Genomic DNA, 19,711 nt, shown 5'->3' on the forward strand with positions numbered 1-19,711 from the left:
AGCAATAAGTGACGGTATAGTAACATAAATAAACGATAATCTCCTGGAGATAACACTGATCATTCTGGGGGTGGGTAGGATTTGGGGGGGGAGTGGGGATGGGGGGGTTTCATTTACTTGTAAGGTTCTTTACTCATCAGGTTGTTCTTTTCTGTTGTATTTTTCTTGAATAAAATGTTGTTGAACATAAAAATAAATAAACCATAGATGTTACTAATGGAACTCAAAACTTCAGATGCAGAGGAGCAAACAGAAGGGCTGGAACTTGGAAGCGGTTCATGTCAGGGCTGAGCAATGTGGACTGTGTGTACATAAACAGAGACCGGTCGGATCAGAGCTCCTGAATCCTGCAGCAGAGGGGTGAGAAAACGGGGTGCTCAAGGACTTTAGGAAAACTGACAATAACAGGAAGAGACTCCTCCCTGTCCTGCAGCAGCAAGTGCCCAGCCCAGCCAGTTCCTCAAGCTGCTGCCCTTTCAGTGCCACCCCCTGAGAAAGGTGAGCAGAGAGTGCTGTGCTACAGGCAAAAAGTTAGCATTCTGCTCTGCAATCTGCCAAGAGAAGGAATGTTCCGTGTTTGCCTGGCACAAAGACAGACCTACCGATAACATGGATGCCCAGGACAGAGAGAACAGCAGCACCTCAGGAGCACTGTGTAATGAAGAGGTTTGTGCAGACATGTATACATGTGTAGGGAAACCCCTGCAGAGAGAGAGAGATACAGAACATGTAAAGAGATACAAGGGCATACACATAGATTAAACACACAGACTCACATGAACACATAGAAAAAGAAAATCGGACATAGTGGTAAAAGAGAAGAAACTCCAGAACGGCATTGATTATTTATTAGGATTTATTTACCGCCTTTTTCAAGGAATTCACTGAAGGCGGTATACAGTAAGAATAGATCAAACATGAGCAGTAGACAATTGCAGCAGTAAAAATATTCAAAAACAATACAAAGTATGGCTTGGTATACTATTTACAATAGTATTTACTATTTACAATGTCAACACAATATGTAATAGAACATTATAAGTGATAGCGAAGGGTATAGCAAAGATATAACATATAGATAGGTAAGAAAGTAGTTAGAAATTAAGGTGATTGATTTAAAGAAAGTTGTACATTATTGGGATGCCAGTTCTCAGCGACTACTCCGTTAATCATGTTGAGAGAAAGAGAAACTCCTCAAGTACCAAGAAAATGTGGCAGAACGATACAGAAATATTTCCTTACTTTTTGGGTGTCACAGGCTTGATCAAAAAAGAATTTCCAAACACCTGGATAAAGTGCCTAAACGTGTAACATTTCACATTGCAAGTACTACAGCAAGCGATAGCGGTAAATTTGATGGACTGAAATCATACTCCAGGTACCCTGACTTAGGAGCGAGGTTCATTCCTGTCACTGTATGTGCAAAACTAACCCACTGAAGCAGCTCAAAGTGTAATTAAACTCTGGAATTTGTTGCCAGAGAATGTGCTAAAAGCAGTTAGCTTAGCAGAGTTTAAAAAAGGTTTGGATAACTTCCTAAATGAAAAGTCTATAAGCCATTATTAAGATGGACTTGGGAAAATCCACTGCTTATTTCTAGGATAAGTAGCATAAAATCTGTTTTACTGTTCTGGGATCTTGCCAGGTACTTGTGACCTGGATTGGCCACTGTTGGAAACAGGATACTGGGCTTGTTTGACCTTCAGTCTTTCCCAGTATGGCAACTTTTACGTTCTTATGTAAATTGCCTCTGGCACATAAAGAAACAGCTACTGCTTACTGAAGTACTACTACTTATCTGAAGGGATCTGGGCTAGACGTAACATCGCCTGCAAACTACCGTCCAGTGACAAGCATAAGTACCTGTATATAATATGTAAGCCGCATTAAGCCTGCTATGAGTGGGAAAGCTCAGGGTACAAATGTAACAAAACTAAAATAGATACTATTGGAGATTCTACATGGAATGTTGCTACTATTGGAGATTCTACATGGAATGTTGCTATTCCACTAGCATACACAAACCAGGACTCTTAGCCACCAACTTCAAGAAAGTGCTAGCAAAACAGTTCACACCAGTATAATGTGGCAGATCTATAATTTATATGTATAGAGTACCCTCAGATATAAACCACTGTAACTGCAGTCAATAATGCTGCTAAAAAGTGGCATAGCACTTCTTTCATTGGGTAACTCTGACAATTTTTTGGGAAGAGCAACATATGCTCATTTTTTTATGCATCCCAAACACCACAGTGCTATAAAATCACTTGTAACTTTTAAAATAGTATATACTAGGTGAAAACTGTGCACTTATCTTTTGAGTTCTTGCCTCCCAGGCAGAACTATCTTGCCTTGTTAAAACATTTATCAGTAAATTTGATGGACTGAAATCATACTCCAGGTACCCTGACTTAGGAGCGAGGTTCATTCCTGTCACTGTATGTGCAAAACTAACCCACTGAAGCAGCTCAAAGTGTAATTAAACTCTGGAATTTGTTGCCCCAGGGAAAGGCAACTGATAAATGTTTTAACAAGGCAAGATAGTTCTGCCTGGGAGGCAAGAACTCAAAAGATAAGTGCACAGTTTTCACCTAGTATATACTATTTTAAAAGTTACAAGTGATTTTATAGCACTGTGGTGTTTGGGATGCATAAAAAAATGAGCATATGTTGCTCTTCCCAAAAAATTGTCAGAGTTACCCAATGAAAGAAGTGCTATGCCACTTTTTAGCAGCATTATTGACTGCAGTTACAGTGGTTTATATCTGAGGGTACTCTATACATATAAATTATAGATCTGCCACATTATACTGGTGTGAACTGTTTTGCTAGCACTTTCTTGAAGTTGGTGGCTAAGAGTCCTGGTTTGTGTATACAAGTGGTTGAATGTTACCAGAGACATTGATATTGTAAATACGTTTGCTATTCCACTAGCAACATTCCATGTAGTACCTGCTGCTGAGCTAGTCACTGGAGCCCTGAACTTCCCCTGGGATTCCCTGGGGATCGAAAATTCCCCCTTCCCAGTGCCTGATATTTGGGGGCTGGACCTGCATCTCGCTGTCCCCTGGTCCCGCAGCCTCTGCCTACGTGTCCTATTTGCCCACAGCTCCAACACTAGAACTGTGAGAAATCTGGTTTCTGTGTGTAGTCTGTCCTCACTGTACCTTGCTGAATCTGTCTGTGCCCCACTATATTTGTTAGTCTTGGTACATTCTATCCACAATTTCAAAGCTGTTAGAATTTCTTTGTCAAAACTGCCTGACTGAGGCCAATTAATGCTCAGATTTTTAGTTCCATTAACCCATTTCTGGTGGCACTTTAAAATTTCATTTCTATAAGCTGGCACTGCCGTGGAGACCTGTTCCAATGCAGTCTGCTTAACTACAACTAAACAGATTCTAATCTAAAGTCTTAGAATGAAAGAGAGAGAGAGAGAGAGAAAGCACAAATAAAAGAATACAAAGACAATCCCCACAAAGTGAAATGAAGTACTTACCACGCTGTCTTCTCACCTCACCTCCAGTTCCCATCCCAGGAGTCAAACCCAGGCCGCGGCGGTGGGAACCAGGAATCCTGACCATTCGCCTATCCTGGTCGCCGGTCACTTTTGTTTCTTAAGATCCAAACACTTTCATCCTTTGGTCAGTTGCCTTGTCGAGGCTCACTCTCTGGACATTGGCCGATGCAACACATGCACTTGTTAGCAGACGGCTGACTCTGGTCCAGCGATGTCGGGCGGTAAGGAGTGAACAGCAGCCTCAAAAGGTGAAGACTGCCAGAGCTAGAGCTTGATGTATTGACTCAGGAAGTCTATTCCAGGCATATGTGGAAGCAAGATAAAAGGAATGGAGTCTGGAGTTGGCAGTGAAGGTGAATGGTACAGATAACTAAGAGAGATTTATGAACTGAGTTCCCATGGAGGAGTGTAGGGAGAGAGAAGAATGGAGAGGTGCTGAGGAGCTGCAGATTGAATGCACTTGTAAGTCTATAAAAGGAGTTTGAACTGTGTATGCAGAAACAGGGAGCCAATGAAGTGACTTGTGGAGAGAGCTAATATGAGCATAGCGACACTAGCGGAATATAAGTCAAGCAGCAGAATTTTGAACAGATTGAAGGGATGAGACTTGGCTTAGTGGGAGGCCTGTGAGAAACAGGTTACAGTAGTCTAAGCATGAGGTAATAAGGGTTTTGGTAGCCTGCTCAGAAAGGAAGGGACAAATTTTATCCACTCCTACCCTAGCTGAGATAATATTTAACCATCTCTCTGACCTCATGTGCACCTTTCATTAAATTGGTCACCTTATTTTCTAACTCCTCTTACTCTCTTACCTACCTATATGTTCCATCTTTGCATAGACGGTCGGTAGCCCAACTGTTTGGGGAGGCTAAAGGGGGCGGAGGCTACCTCCATATGCTCCGTGACAGCAACGTCAATGAAGAAAAAGACACTACAGGCTCGCCGCCAGCTTCTCCCTTCTCTCTGCACACAGTGGCCCGCCCTCGTGGAAACAGGAAATGCATCACCGCAGAAAGTGGGACACTGTGTGCAGAGAGAAGGGAGACGCTGGCGGCGAGCCTGTAGTCTTTTTCTTCATTGACGTCGCTGCCACGGAAATAAAAGGTCAAAACGCATGGGGCAGGGGGCGGGCTGCATCGCAAACGGAAGCCTCTTATACGGGGCGCCTATGCATCTTTGCTTCTACCGTTCACTGTCAATTAAAATGTTCTATTACGTATTGTGTTGACATTGTAAGTAGTATAATATGACATACTTTGTATTGTTATTTGAATATTTTTACTGCTGTAATTGCTTATTGCTCATGTTTGGTATATACAATGACAGAGACAACACATACAGACACAACAACAAAGCACAACACATTGAGATACACATTCAGAAAAACAAAAAAAGACAGGTACATCCATTCATATAAACAACCAGAGGTACAGAGAAGGACAGAGAAAGATAGACAACACACCTGAACACATGAACTGACAGCATATTAAGATACCTTAGAACAGGGCTTCCCAAACTGTGACTCAGGACTCCAAATAGGGTCAGAGAACCTGTTTTGGTGTCATAACCTAAGTAGGCTATCTAGAGGTGCATCATTATTCTGCATCTCTAGAGGGACAAAAAGATTAGGAAGGATTGCCTTAGAAACAGCTGGAAAATAGACACCCCAAAACTACCGAGACTGCATATCTGTTACTTAGATGCTTACAAATTCTGCAATCTCTACTAATGTTTCAGGTCCCTAAACATGAGTTCCATTGGCGGATTTATATTGTTTTGACTGTCTTTAGTTATTTCTGATGCTTTAATGGCTTTTCTACTGTTGGGCTGGGCATCCAATATGCCTATGGATATCGATCTGCCTTTTCAGCATAACTTTACCCAGTATTTCCTATTTTAAGAAACTCATGATCATAAAGGTATCTTTCCTGTCCTGCTTTGTTGAAATGCGCATGTTGATGTAATGTTTGCTTTTCAAGGCACAGTGGCAAATAAACAATTTTATTGCTTAACATAATTCTACCGAATGGAAAATGTGGCCAAGGAAGCCCTTTCTCCCAGGGAACACCAGTAAAGTCACTGTTAATTATTAGATTTGCTAGCGATGCCAAAGCCTGGCTAAAACATTCACCTTAATAGCTGAATCTGACCAAACCAGGACATACTCTGTTCTCCCATTTATGCAGGTCTGCAAAGATCCTGTGATATGAAGGGGGGGAGGGAATAATTCAGATCCTACAGCTGTGGCACATCTCTGGTAACCCTAGTACCTAAATGCTTCCCCCCCCCCCCGATTCTAAAAATGGTGCCCAAAGATAAGTGCACAACTGGACATGTGATTATAGATTAGGATCCCTTGCATGCGTAACCAAATTGGCTCAATTGGCACTTAAATGGAAATAACTATTAATAATTGATCTTAATAAGCATTAGATAGACTAATTAGGAGTTATGCGCATAATTGATCTATGTCCCTAGTCTATAAACAGCGCACCGAGGGGCCCTTTTACTAAGGCAGACCGAAAAATGGCCTGCGCTGCTGTAGGTGCATGTATTGGACCCGCGCAGGTCCATTTTTTGGCCGAAAATGGACGTGCGGCAAAAAAAAAAAATCAGCACGCATCCATTTTGCACCCGAGACCTTACTGCCACTCATTGACTTAGCAGTAAGGTCTCACGTGTTAATCGGGCAGTAATCGTCAGCTTGCGTACACTGGCGATCACTACCCGGTTAGCACCTCACTGTAGAAAATGGAAATTATTTTCTGCTGCGCATTTTGGACGCGCTTCAAAATGAGAATTACCACCCGGGTAATTTGATGCGCGTTGTACGTTTCTTAGTAAAAGGGCCCCCTAATTCCTGTAGCATGCATATCCTAGGGGGCGTGGCCGTGGGAGGGGCAGGCATGGGGCAGGGACATGACCAGCATTTAGATGCAGTTTTATAGAATTTAGCAGTTTTAGCATTTAGGGCTAAATTCAGTAAATGGGGGCGCTAGTCGCTATTCTATAAATGAGTTGGTTGTTGTTGTTTACAGATCCTTGTGGCACTCCAGCTCACCTTCCTCCAATGAGAGAATTGGCCATTTAACCCAATTCTCTGACTTCTTTCTTTTAACCATCTTTTGGACATAAAGAACATCTTCTGATTGTCTATTTGGTACCAGCAAACTCCGGTATAGCCAAAGAGGCCTTCCAGAATCTGGATATGTGCATACAAGACTGATAAGGCCAGAACAAATGTCTTCAAAGGAGCCTGCTAGAAAATGAGGCTTTACTTTGGCTTCTGTGCTTTGGCTACTGCCCTAGGAATTTGCTATTGATATGCTGTCTGAAATTTGTGCTCTTCCCTATGCTCCTTGTGTGCCAAGGTCCAGATTCTATATATGGCACTGAAAAAAAATGCGCTTAGCAGTATTCTATAAACCTTGTCTAAAGTTAGGTGTGGTTTATAGACTATACATAGCGGCCATCCTGCAACTAAATTTTAGGTGCAGCCATTTACGTCAACTAAAACCTGGTGTAAATTGCCATGTCTTATTTATGAGTGGATTGGGCATGCTCTGTAACAGTGCATTTAATTTTCAGGAATGCACACAACCCGCCCATGGCCACACCCCCTTTTGTGACCCTTGCATTACAATTTATGTGGACCACTTAACATAGTAACATAGTAGATGACGGCAGAAAAAGACCTGCACGGTCCATCCAGTCTGCCCAAGAAGATAAATTCATATGTGCTACTTTTTTATTTGTACTGTCCTCTTCAGTGCACAGACCGTATAAGTTTGGCCAGCCCTATCCCCGCCTCCCAACCACCAACCCCGCCTCCCAACCACCAGCTCTGGCACAGACCCTATAAGTCTGCCCAGCACTATCCCTGCCACCCACCACCGGCTCTGGCACAGACTGTATAAGTCTGCCCAGCACTATCCCCGCCTCCCAACTACCAGTCCCGCCTCCCACCACCAACTCTGGCACAGACCGTATAAGTCTGCCCAGCACTATCCCCGCCTCCCAACCACCAACCCCGCCTCCCACCACCAGCTCTGGCACAGACTGTATAAGTCTGCCCAGCACTATCCCTGCCTCCCACCACCGGCTCTGGTACAGACCGTATAAGTCTGCCCAGCACTATCCCTGCTGCCCAACCACCAGCCCCGGCACAGACCGTATAAGTCTGCCCAGCACTAGTCCCGCCTCCCAACCACCAGCCCCGGCACAGACCGTATAAGTCTGCCCAGCACTAGCCCCACCTCCCAACCACCAGCTCTGCCACCCATTCTAGGCTAAGCTCCTGAGGATCCATTCCTTCTGCACAGGATTCCTTTATGTTTATCCCACGCATGTTTAACAGAATATGCTTAGAAAGTTGCACATGTAAATTCTAATTATTGCTGATAATTGGCTGTTATTGGCTAATTATTGGCACTGATTAGCTTGTTAATTAAGTTGGGCGTGCACATTAGCCATGTGTGCAGATTTGCATGTGCAACTTTAGTCACCGTTTATAGAATCTGGAGGGAACTGTGTAAGTCTTCTCCTAGATTCTGGCTGATTCACAGATTCCCAAGAACAGGGTTAAAAAGTGCTAGAGGTTAGCCCTAGTAAATAAGTGCATTCACTCTGCAGCTCCTCAGTACCTCTCCACTCTCATCTCTCCGTACATTCCTCCCCGGGAACTCCGTTCACTGGGTAAATCTCTCTTATCTGCACCCTTCTCCTCCACTGCTAACTCCATTCCTTTTATCTTGCTGCACCATATGCCTGGAATAGACTTCCTGAGCCGGTACGTCAAGCTCTATCTCTGGCCGTCTTCAAATCTAAGCTAAAAACCCACCTTTTTGATGCTTCTTTTAACTCCTAACCCTTATTCACTTGTTCAGAACCCTTATTTTATCATCCTCAATTTAATATTCCCTTATCGCTTGTTTGTCCTGTTTGTCTGTCCTAATTAGATTGTAAGCTCTGTCGGGCAGGGACTGTCTCTTCATGTTCAAGCGTACATCTAGTAGCGCTATAGAAATGATAAGTAGTAGTAGTAGTAAATAGTAAACATAGTAGATGACGGCAGAAAAAGACCTGCACGGTCCATCCAGTCTGCCCAAGAAGATAAATTCATATGTGCTACTTTTTTATTTGTACTGTCCTCTTCAGGGCACAGACCGTATAAGTCTGGCCAGCCCTATCCCCGCCTCCCAACCACCAACCCCGCCTCCCACCACCAGCTCTGGCATCTTGCTGTTGCCCACTTGAAGTTGGACCAATGATTGGTACTCTATCATTTCCCTGAGAGACCTGCTCCTAACAGACTGTATTAATGTACTCTTTAGTTGTGGGGTTAGTCAGGGATCCATTTAGTTCTACACCAAGGAGGAAAATTCTATATATGGCGCCTTAAAAATTGGCGCCGTAAAACCACATGGTTAGTGTGATTCTATAAACTGCACCTAAAGTTAGGCGTAGTTTATAGAATACACTCACGCACCATTCTTGCATCTAAAATTTAGGCACACCCATTTAGGTCACCTAAAACTAGGCATAAATACTTGCACCTAAGTTAGGCGCAGATCGGTTGCATTCTATAATAGAGCACTGAAGGGCCCTTTTACTAAGACATGGCAAAAAATGGCCCACGCTGGTGTAGGCGTGTGTATTGGACGTGCACACTTGCAAAAAAGGCCCTTTTTAGCTGAAAATGGACATGCAGCAAAATAAAAATCAGCGCGCGCCCATTTTGGGCCTGAGACCTTACCGCCATTCATTGATTTAGTGGTAAGGTCTCGCGCATTAACCGGGCGGTAATTGTCATCATAGAAATTATTTTCTGTTGCGCATTTTGGATGCACATCAAAATTAGAATAACCATCTGGGGCCCGCGGTAGCCGGGCGGTAGTTCTAATTTGATGCTCATTGTATGCGTGTAGGCACCTACACGTCTTAGTGAAAGGATCCCATCATTTTTTGAAATGCCCACAACTCGCCCATGCCCACACCCCCCTTTTGACTATCCAGCTTATTTTTGAAAGAGAAAAACGCCTATAGTGTGATCTAAATCGGGAGATAGACATTTGTCTCGCAAAGGCGCCCAAATCGGTATAATCGAAAGCCGATTTTGGGCGTTTCCAACTGCACTCCGTCGCGGAAACGAATAAAGTTGATGGGGGCGTGTTGGAGGCGTGTTGGAGGCGGAACTGGGGCGTGGTTATCAGCCGAGGAGAGATGGGCGTCTTTAGCTGATAATCGAAAAAAAAAGGCATTTTTACCGTGATTTTGGGTCACTTTTTTGGACCCTTTTTTTTCACGAACAAGTCCCAAAAAAGTGCTCCAACTGCCCAGATGACCACTGGAGGGAATCGGGGATGACCTCCCCGGACTCCCCCAGTGGTCACTAACCCCCTCCCACCAAAAAAAACCCCACTTTACAAACTTTTTTTCCAGCCTCTATGCCAGCCTCAAATGCCGTACCCACCTCCATGACAACAGAATGTGTTCGATCCTGTCACAGCCTTTCCCTGGGTCAGATGTGGTTCTCGGGTGCAGTACAGGGTCACATCAGCATTGCATTGTGGTGGGTGTAGGGTATTGGGCTCCGTGATTTCATTAGCTTGTGTTACAGTCTCATGATGTTGGTAGTTGGTAGGCTCTTCTCCCATGGTGCTTTTCCCCCTGCCTACTGGGTCAGAGTGTGCCCTGTTGTGTTTCCTGTTGTAGTCCATGCGGTAGTGGCCATTTTTGTAAGCCAGTTTTAGTTCCCTTTCCTGTGTTAGCCACGTTAGACAACTTAGTTCTTCCCTTGAATGTGGCTGAAAGAGGGCATTGTACAGCATTCTGCGAGCTCTGACCTCTCAGTACCAGGGAGACTCGTTGCCAGTGGGGCACAACCTCTGATCTGCAGTTAACTGTGAGTAAAGGCGGTTATTCCAATAAAGGACGTTTTCGGAGAGATTAGTCTTCAGGTGTCAACTGGTGTGCCAATGTTATATAGCAGCAACCAGTCCTAGAGGCCTGCGTGTATGCAGGTCCCTGGAGCACTTTTAGTGGGTACTGTAGTGCACTTCAGCCAGGTGGCCCCAGGCCCATCCCTCCCCCACCTGTAACACTTGTGCTGGTAAATGGGAGGCCTCCAAAACCCACTGTACCCACATGTAGGTGCCCCCTTCACCCCTAAGAGCTATGGTAGTGTTGTACATTTGTGGGTAGTGGGTTTTGGGGGAGGGGGGTTGGGAGCTCAGCACCCGTGGTAAGGGAGCTATGCATGTGGGAGCTTTTTCTGAAGTCCACCGCACTGACCTAGGGTGCCCAGTTGGTGTCCTGGCATATCAGGGGGGCCAGTGTACTACCAATCCTGGCCCCTCCCACGACCAAATGGCTCGGATGAGGACGTTTTTGAGCTGGGCGTTTGTTTTTTTTTTAGCGATAATGGAAACTAAAAACGCCCAGCTCAAAACGTCCATTTTTTTCGAAAATTCGGTTCGGCCCACCCCTTCACGGACCCGTTCTCGGAGATAAACGCCCATGGAGATAGGCGTTTCCGTTCGATTATGCCCCTCCACGTGCACTAGAATTTACGTGTACCACATTATAGAATGCTACTAGAAAGTTTTGCATGTAAATTCTAATTAAAGCCAATTAGTGCCTCTAATTGGTTGTTAAGTACCATTTATCGGCACCAATTGGCTTGTTAATCAGTTAAGTTTTGCACGCAATTTGGCCTTGTGGCTTAATTAGTGCACACAACTTAAAGTGCCATATATAAAATTTGGGGACAAGTGGCAGAGTGGCATTTATTAACTTCTCCACATAAATAGATTTTTCTAATGCAATCAGCTGTTTTCCTGAAACTACAACTAACAATAACATCCTTTATTCTATACATTGTCATTTGCATTTTGTCATAATAAACCTTTTTACTCAGAGAACTTGGAAGGTAATTAGGAAGTCTTCTATGCAGTGTCTTGATTGCGATGTTAGGCCTCTGCTGAGCTCCTCTAAGGTAGTGAAGTGGATTAAAAATTGGTTGACTGAGATGACAAAAAGGTAGTGATAAAGCTGAGTTGTGGAGGACTTCAAGGATCAGTCGTGTTAATATCTTTGTAAGCCATATTGCTAAAGGCGTAAAAGGAAACGCTTGCCTTTTGAGGATGATGCATCGGCAACAAAGTGGGCACCCTGGAGGGAGCAGACAACATGCAAAAACTGGAAGGTTGGCCGAACGCTTGGCAATTAAATTTAAGATGAAGAAAAGAAAAAAGGGGTAGCTTAACTGTATATTAGATTTTTAATTTGTACTGATTTTATTATGTAGTTTATTCTGGTTGCTGTGCTTTCCTGTCATGAATGGAATTCCTATGTTTGTTTATTTGTATACACTAATTGTTTTTATACATATGTAAACCGTTCTGTTTTGCAGCTGCAATAAGACACGGTATATAAATTAACATAAATAAATAAATAGTGATGGATATGGGGTGCAGAAATCCAAAGGAACTGTACAGGTTAGGTGGTGAGAGGCTGAATGCATGGCTCAGGATACACACTTTGGAGTGATAGGGTTTGATGAGCTCAGGTAGTGAAACACTGATAAGGCAGTGGCCAAAGCCAGAGGGAGGTTGGATTAGCAGCAGACAGGAGATAATAACGCCCTGTGCAGATCTCAATGTGGTCTCTGTTGCATAAACCTTGGAGCTGGGACCCGTTCTACCAGGCATGTCCCCACATCCCCCCCCCCCCCCCCCCCCCCCCCCGTACGCTTTCACTCAATAACTCTCTGCACACAATTGTGGAATAACCATAGGCCGCAGCTTGATTTATTAACATTTAAACTTCCAATTAACATCCGTATAGGATAACCCCCACCCCCGAGCTACAGTTGTCATAACAAAAGCACCCACAGTTGCCCCCTCCGCCGCTCGCCATGATAGCAAAGCAGCAACTTCCACTTCCGGCTGTCACCGCAACTCTTCACCCTTTCGACTCCGCCTTCACAGCAAGAGGCCTGGCCCGTGTGGACCTCCACACATTATTCCGGGTCACCTGACCCATCTTAATGACCTGGCTCAGCCCCCCCATGAGCCATTGCTTCTGTAGCTCGGCTTTTTTGCTGCTGCAACAAACTCCAATGCCATTCCTGAAAAACATCTACAACACCACACAGATAAGCCTCCTCACATCCAGTACATGAGAGGGTGGGAGGGAGGGAAAACTGCCTCCGAGGATCAGACACCCTGAGCCTCGGAGGAAGCAGAGCCCCTCTTCCCACAGCCCCGCCCCCCAGCAACCTATCCTCCAATCAGCTGCCTGTGTTGCTTCTGTGCTGTCAGCTTCTGTTGATCTGACCAATCCCAGCTGCCCACGTGCTCATCAGCCGAACACAACCCCCCACCCCCCCCCATAACCACATGCTCTTCACCCCACTGCCCTCAGAGCCTTCTCGAACGGGCCCAGCCCTCGTTTAACTGGGCCCGTCGAGACAAGCTCTCGGGCCTTTCATTACTGTGTTCAAGTTTAAAGGTCGTTATCTCGAAGCAGTCTAGAGAAAAAACAACCAAAACAGTGCAAGATCTGCATCAGAAGACATGTGAGGAGACATTTGAGAATCTACTTATCCATACCCTAGAGGAGAGGAGAGACAGAGCAAATACGGACCGATGTTGAAATACTTAAAAGAAACAAAGCTATAGAACTAGGGGACATGATTTAAAACTGCAGGAAGGTAGAGGAGCAACATCAGGAAAAAAATGTTCATGGAAACGGTGATGGATGCCTGGAATTCACTCCTGCGTGGAGACAAAACAGTGGTGGAATTAAAAAAAAAGTGGGATGAATACAGACGGATTCCTAAATAGCAGAAGATGAGGGGTGTGCAGCATGAAACGTTTTGTGACATGCCATTTTCCATGTCATTTCTGGGAATGTTCATTTTCTTCAGGGTTTTTTTTTTTCCTTTTCATTTTGTCATCATGGGAGCAATGTTGTTAAGAGGGAATGTTCTTTTGGAAGGATCACACACTCTTTCCTGATTGTGCACACATATGCAATGGTTTGCACAGGCACTAACCATACATGCACAATAATTCATGCATGCACACACTATTCACACACGCACAAGGACCATGTATGCATGCACTATTCATGTATGCACATCTGTTCACTCATGCATGCACTCTTCACACGTGCTTGCACTAATCATGCATGTACAGTGGTTCATGCATGTACTATTCATGTATGCATTATTCATGCGTGCACTATTCACACATGCAGAGCAGTTTGAGCATGCATGCATTGTTCACACATGCACACCAGTTCATGCATGCATGCATTATTCATACTTGCACAAAGTTTCACGTATGCATGCACTATTCACACATGCACAATGGTTCACACATTCATGCACTAAGACCGCACATTCTTTGTGAATGGTGCACACTATTGACGGCACACAGTAAGACATTATATACTTTGTGTTTTCTGCTTGTCTTTGATGGCAATGACATGAAACAACACTGTTCAAATGGTCATATTCATAAAAGTGCTTGTGCAACAGATCATAATGACTTTGATGGAACATCCGCGAGGACGTCAAGAGCAGCATGGGCTTCTTGGTCTAGAGAGATGATTCTCATTCAGGATGCAGGCAGCTCTGGACTCATATTTACCAGCATCAGTATAATAATGCCAGATGTTTACATTTATGAGCATTTTCATCTGGCATTCCCTGCCAAGTGTCATTCCGTCCCCAGAGAGAGCTAGTTAGACTCAAAATATACTTTCTACACTTCATCCACTTTTACGCACGTTTTGGCCATGGTTCACATCTATTACATGGCAAGTGGAAGGATGCCTTGAAATCTTTCCTGATCGTGCAAAAAGCAGGCGTTCAGAATTAAGAAATGTCCAGCTCTCACTGACGTTCTATGACTTTACATGCAAGACAATGAATCATATTGTCTCTGCACTGTGAGGTCATAATAGGAAAGGCCATAATTCTTGACTCCGAAACAGTGAACTTCATTATCTGTCAGTTTTGAGATCACACATAGGAACACCCTGAACTGGAATCAGACACAATGGAGAATGTCACCTTTTGTACTGAAAAATCATAGTTGGAGAATCCATAATTGTGCATTTGAAATACTGAGAATTCTGAAGTAGTAGTGACTATAGAGAGGATATAATGAATGTTGCATTTTTTTAAACAATTGATTTACAGATAGAAAGTCTACACTACAGTATTGAGTCTGTCGGTCTCTGAAGTGTTCAAAATACCTTTGCACGGGAAGCCCTATAATTTCAGTACATGTAACTTTAGATGAACCATGGATGACTAAAAGCAGAACGAATTCCAATTTTGTACAAAAGAATTCTTAATAGGTAAATATTAGTTTTAAGCAGCCCATCTCAGTTTTTCATAGACACCATGATTATCTTACACGTAGAACTGTAGTACAGTAACACGATAAAGAGATTTTCAATCTACCTGATCCCGGGGAAAGACTTGGGAGCTAAAGTGTCTAGAAATGCAAGTGATGATGTCTGGAATTCTTGGAAGCATATTCCTGAAGGACTGTGTGCTCGCATACGCACAGTGGATAGAGGGCAGTGCAATATAGTTACTTTACTTAGTATGTGCTGATGTGGCAGGCAAAACAACATCTGTATTTTAGGATATTCTTTTGGAAAAGGTGCTTTATATCTGGCTCGTTGGTCTAGGGGTATGATTCTCGCTTAGGGTGCGAGAGGTCCCGGGTTCAAATCCCGGACGAGCCCTGTTTTTAAACATTTATTTTGTGAGCAGACAGTCCTATTTTTAAACATTTATTTTGTAAGTGAAAATGTGTGCTCTTCTGAAATTTGTCATTCCAACAAAAGAGAAATTTAAACTTTTGAATGCTACAGCATGTTACAACTTCACCATGTTTCTCACTTCTAAACATAGAAGAGAGGGCACCTGGTCTACCATGGACTAAGAACTGAGGGGTTGATGCTCAAAGCAAAAGGGCTTGTGATCAGGTTTTAGCCAGTCTAAATTAATCTTTATTTTGCTGCTAATGCAGAGGCTTTTGGTGACTACTTTACCGTGCACCAAAGCAGTGACCAAAATTCTTATGCTAATGAGCTCACTAGTATTAAAATGAACTCATTAGCAGATTCCCTCCAATGCACAGAAAACCATCTCACAAAAAAAACCCTTGCCCTAATGACTGTAACTTTCCTGTCAATGCCTGCGCTCAGGAAAGTCAAAATGGCAGGACACCTTGGCCCCTTACACCGAAACCCTTCCCTGAGCCCAAGCCTCCCCCCCCCCCCCAAAAAAAAAATCCTTGGTGATCCAGTAGACCCCTCCTGACCCTCCAAAGTAAAAAAAAGACCTAGTGATCCGGTGAGCCCTCCTGACCCCCCCCCCCAAAAAAAATAGCCTAGTGGTCCAGCAGGCCCACAGACCCGACCCGGCGGGCCAGTGGCCAAGCCAGGCTGGGCCGGGCCCAACCCCCTGGTCACCACTGGCCCTGGTGATCTAGTACCTCCCACCCCCCAGACCCCTCCACATGCCTTCTATGGTACTTAGGCCCCTCCCAGTACATCCCAGGATGCACTGGGCAAGGGCAGGGCACCACCATTTTGAAGAGAGTGGGCCCAGAGGCAGGAGGGAGTAGGCAGCATCCCTCTTTCCTCCTACCAAAGGAATATGGAGGGGTCTGGGGGATGTGATTCCACTAGATCACCATGGCCAGTGGTGACTAGGGGGTTGGGCTCAGCCCAGCCCAGCTGGGGGCCCACCGGATCAGGTCGGAGAGCTCGCTGGACCACTGGGCTATTTTGGGGTGGGGTGGGAAGGGTCCACTATGCCACTGGGGATTTCTTTTAGGTTTGAGGGGGTCAGGAGGGGTCCACTGGACCGCCAGGTAATGATTGGGAGCACATCCCCCCCCCTCGCTGAACAAAACACAAGAGCTGTGCTTACTGCACTGCTCTTGTGGGTATGTGGCAGGAATGTTCAGACCACATTACCGACCAATGCTCAACAGCAACAGCATGCATCTAATTTGCATGCTGTTAGTGTTGAGCATCAGTTGCTATTTGTTTCTCGCTGTATTTTCCAGTGCTGTGGGGAATTGTTTGTTTTGTTTGTTTTTTCAAATTATGACATTCTTATCCCACATTATCCCAAACAGAGTTCAGGTTCAATGTGACTTACAATCCAATTATAAGCAGGTACTATCTCTGTTCCTAGAGGGCTCATAATCTTGGTTTTTGTAACTGAGGCAATGGAGGGTTAAGTGCCCGGGGTCACAAGTTGCTGCAGTGGGACTCAAATCCAGCAACATGGGATCAAAGCCCACTGCACTAACCATTGGACCACAACTCCACTCAAGGGCTGTCTCTTCCGATTTTGTGTTTTTTTTAAGGGAACAAACAGAATCCTGTGCATCTCCTCTTGAGAGATCTGGGTTCAAGTCCTGCTCCTTTCACTGACTTTCAGGGCATTTAGCAAATTGCTTTACTTCCCATTGCCTTGAGTACCCATTTAGATTATCATACACGTATTTTTAACTTCTTTTACTGTCATTGTCCACACAATTCCTAGAGCGGCTAGGGCTCTTCAGCTTGGAGAAAAGGCGGCTGAGGGGAGATATGATAGAGGTCTATAAAATAATGAGTGCAGTTGAACGGGTAGATTTGAAGCGTCTGTTTACGCTTTCCAAACATACTAGGACTAGGGGGCATGCGATGAAGCTACAATGTAGGAAATTTAAAATGAATCGGAGAAAAAATTTTTCTTCACTCAACGTGTAATTAAACTCTGGAATTTGTTGCCAAAGAATGTGGTAAAGGCGGTTAGCTTAGCGGAGTTTAAAAAAAGGTTTGGATGGCTTCCTAAAGGAAATGTCCATAGACAGTTATTAAATGGACTTGGGGAAAATCCACTATTTCTGGGATAAGCAGTATAAAATGTTTTGTACTTTTTTGGGATCTTGCCGGGTATTTGTGATCTGGATTGGCCACTGTTGGAAACAGGATGCTGGGCTTGATGGACTTTTGGTCTTTCCCAGTATGGCAATACTTATGTACTTACGTACTTATGTAACTAAACAACAATTTTTTTTTTGTTTCTCTGTTCAGATCTACACACTCAGCTATATTTATGTAGCAGTCTTATCACTCAGGTGGGTCTCTAAAGTGCACATGCACCAGTCTTATTACTCAAGGGGGAGGGAGGGAGATCAGAACCTGCTGGGGAGCCCAGGATATAAGACCCCTTATGCATATCCCAGACAATATATCATCCTGGTCTCCTGGACTCACATAAAAGCCAGCAGCCAGCATATGCCTGGTCATACCTGGAACCCAGCCGTGTCCCTGCACTGACTATGTGGGTCTAATTTAGTTTGCAACAGTCAGCTCTTAAAAATATTACTGACTGCTGAATATTGACAGGTACATTTTTACAGAGACTTACTCTGAGGGTGTTTGACAAGCTGTACGGCTGAGGCCTGGCAGACCTGAGACACTCAGCAGCTATTTTCCTTCCTCTTTTTAATCTGTACAAAATTGTATTTCCTTTCTTGACTTGCTTGGGAGATTATTTGTTTGTTTTGTTGCTACTATTTGAGATTCTACATGGAATGTTGCTATTCCACTAGCAACATTCCATGTAGAAGTCGGCCCTTGCAGATCACCAATGTGGCCGCGCAGGCTTCTGCTTCTGTGAGTCTGACGTCCTGCACGTACAGAAACAGAAGCCTGCGCAGCCTTCTACATGGAATGTTGCTAGTGGAATAGCAACATTCCATGTAGAATCTCCAAAAGTAGCAACATTCCATGTAGAATCTCCAATAGTATCTATTTTATTTGTTACATTTGTATCCTGCACTTTCCCACTCATGGCAGGCTCAATGCAGCCTACATGGAGGGTTGCCTGAAGTGGGAATCAAACTCAGTTCCTCAGGACCAAAGTCCACCACCCTAACCACTAGGCCACTCCTCCACTGTTGTTACTATTTGAGATTCTACATGGAATGTTGCTATTCCACTAGCACATTCCATGTAGAAGTCGGCCCTTGCAGATCACCAATGTGGCCGCGCAGGCTTCTACATGGAATGTTGCTAGTGGAATAGCAACATTCCATGTAGAATCTCCAATAGTAGCAACATTCCATGTAGAATCTCCAATAGTATCTATTTTATTTGTTACATTTGTACCCTGCACTTTCCCACTCATGGCAGGCTCAATGCAGCTTACATGGAGGGTTAAGTGAAGTGCCGGAAGTGGGAATCAAACTCAGTTCCCCAGGACCAAAGTCCACCACCCTAACCACTAGGCCACTCCTCCACTGTTGCTACTATTTGAGATTCTACATGGAATGTTGCTATTCCACTAGCACATTCCATGTAGAAGTCGGCCCTTGCAGATCACCAATGTGGCTGCGCAGGCTTCTGCGAGTCTAACGTCCTGCATTAGCAACATTCCATGTAGAATCTCCAACAGTATCTATTTTATTTTTGTTACATTTGTACCCCGCGCTTTCCCACTCATGGCAGGCTCAATGCGGTTTACTTGGGGCAATGGAGGGTTAAGTGACTTGCCCAGAATCACAAGGAGCTGCCTGTGCCTGAAGTGGGAATCGAACTTAATTCCTCAGTTCCCCAGGACCAAAGTCCACCACCCTAACCACTAGGCCACTCCTCCACTCTATTTGTAAGCTGCCGTGCCCGTGACGGAACTCAGATTTTGAATAAACTGTAAACTGAATAGATATGTGTCTGCTTGCGAAAGATAGCCTATATCAGGTAAATCTCTGGCATATGTGTGTCATTCTCATTACTGAGGAGAACTTGGGATTTGAGTGTCAGTCTCTTTATATATCCAATGTTATTACACATACATAAAGATACGTGTATGCCATGATGCTTGTGTATATCACTGCATGTGACTATAAAGCGGTGGGAGTGTATGACAGAGTGCTTTTCAGTTGAGTTGCGTTGAGTTGGTGCTGCTGTCTGATCTGGTGCACGTCCCTGGTCACACTCTGCTATTTTTCTTCCAGTTTGATTGGCAGTGCCTCAGTAATCGTTGCATCCCTACTCAAGAAAAGATGTTTCACTGACCCAGTAAGTGTTGTGAGGAAGAACGAAGGCGAGGCCTTCACAAGAACATGCATTCAGTTCGTTTGTGTACCTAAACAA

The 19,711-nt window shown here is 44.4% G+C and overlaps 1 protein-coding gene and 1 non-coding gene across 3 annotated transcripts in view; both read left to right on the forward strand.

Annotated features, from left to right (window-relative positions):
• Positions 1-504: 504 nt before the first annotated feature.
• LOC115478990 (transmembrane protein 116-like) overlaps positions 505-19,711 on the forward strand; it is a 51,399-nt gene continuing 32,192 nt past the window's right edge. Inside the window, exons 1-3 of one of the 2 annotated variants that reach the window (XM_030216693.1) lie at positions 505-666; positions 17,648-17,691; positions 19,573-19,636. In XM_030216693.1, coding sequence (XP_030072553.1) covers positions 610-666; positions 17,648-17,691; positions 19,573-19,636 — 165 coding nt within the window. In that variant the 5' untranslated portion in view covers positions 505-609. The remainder of the gene's footprint in view (positions 667-17,647; positions 17,692-19,572; positions 19,637-19,711) is intronic. The other variant, XM_030216694.1, reaches the window with a different exon arrangement.
• Positions 15,221-15,292, forward strand: TRNAP-AGG. Its single transcript has one exon. It is a non-coding gene; the product is annotated as a tRNA-Pro (tRNA).

The sequence above is a fragment of the Microcaecilia unicolor genome, chromosome 10 (assembly GCF_901765095.1).
Source record: "Microcaecilia unicolor chromosome 10, aMicUni1.1, whole genome shotgun sequence".
In the NCBI taxonomy this organism is placed as follows: Eukaryota; Metazoa; Chordata; class Amphibia; order Gymnophiona; family Siphonopidae; genus Microcaecilia; species Microcaecilia unicolor.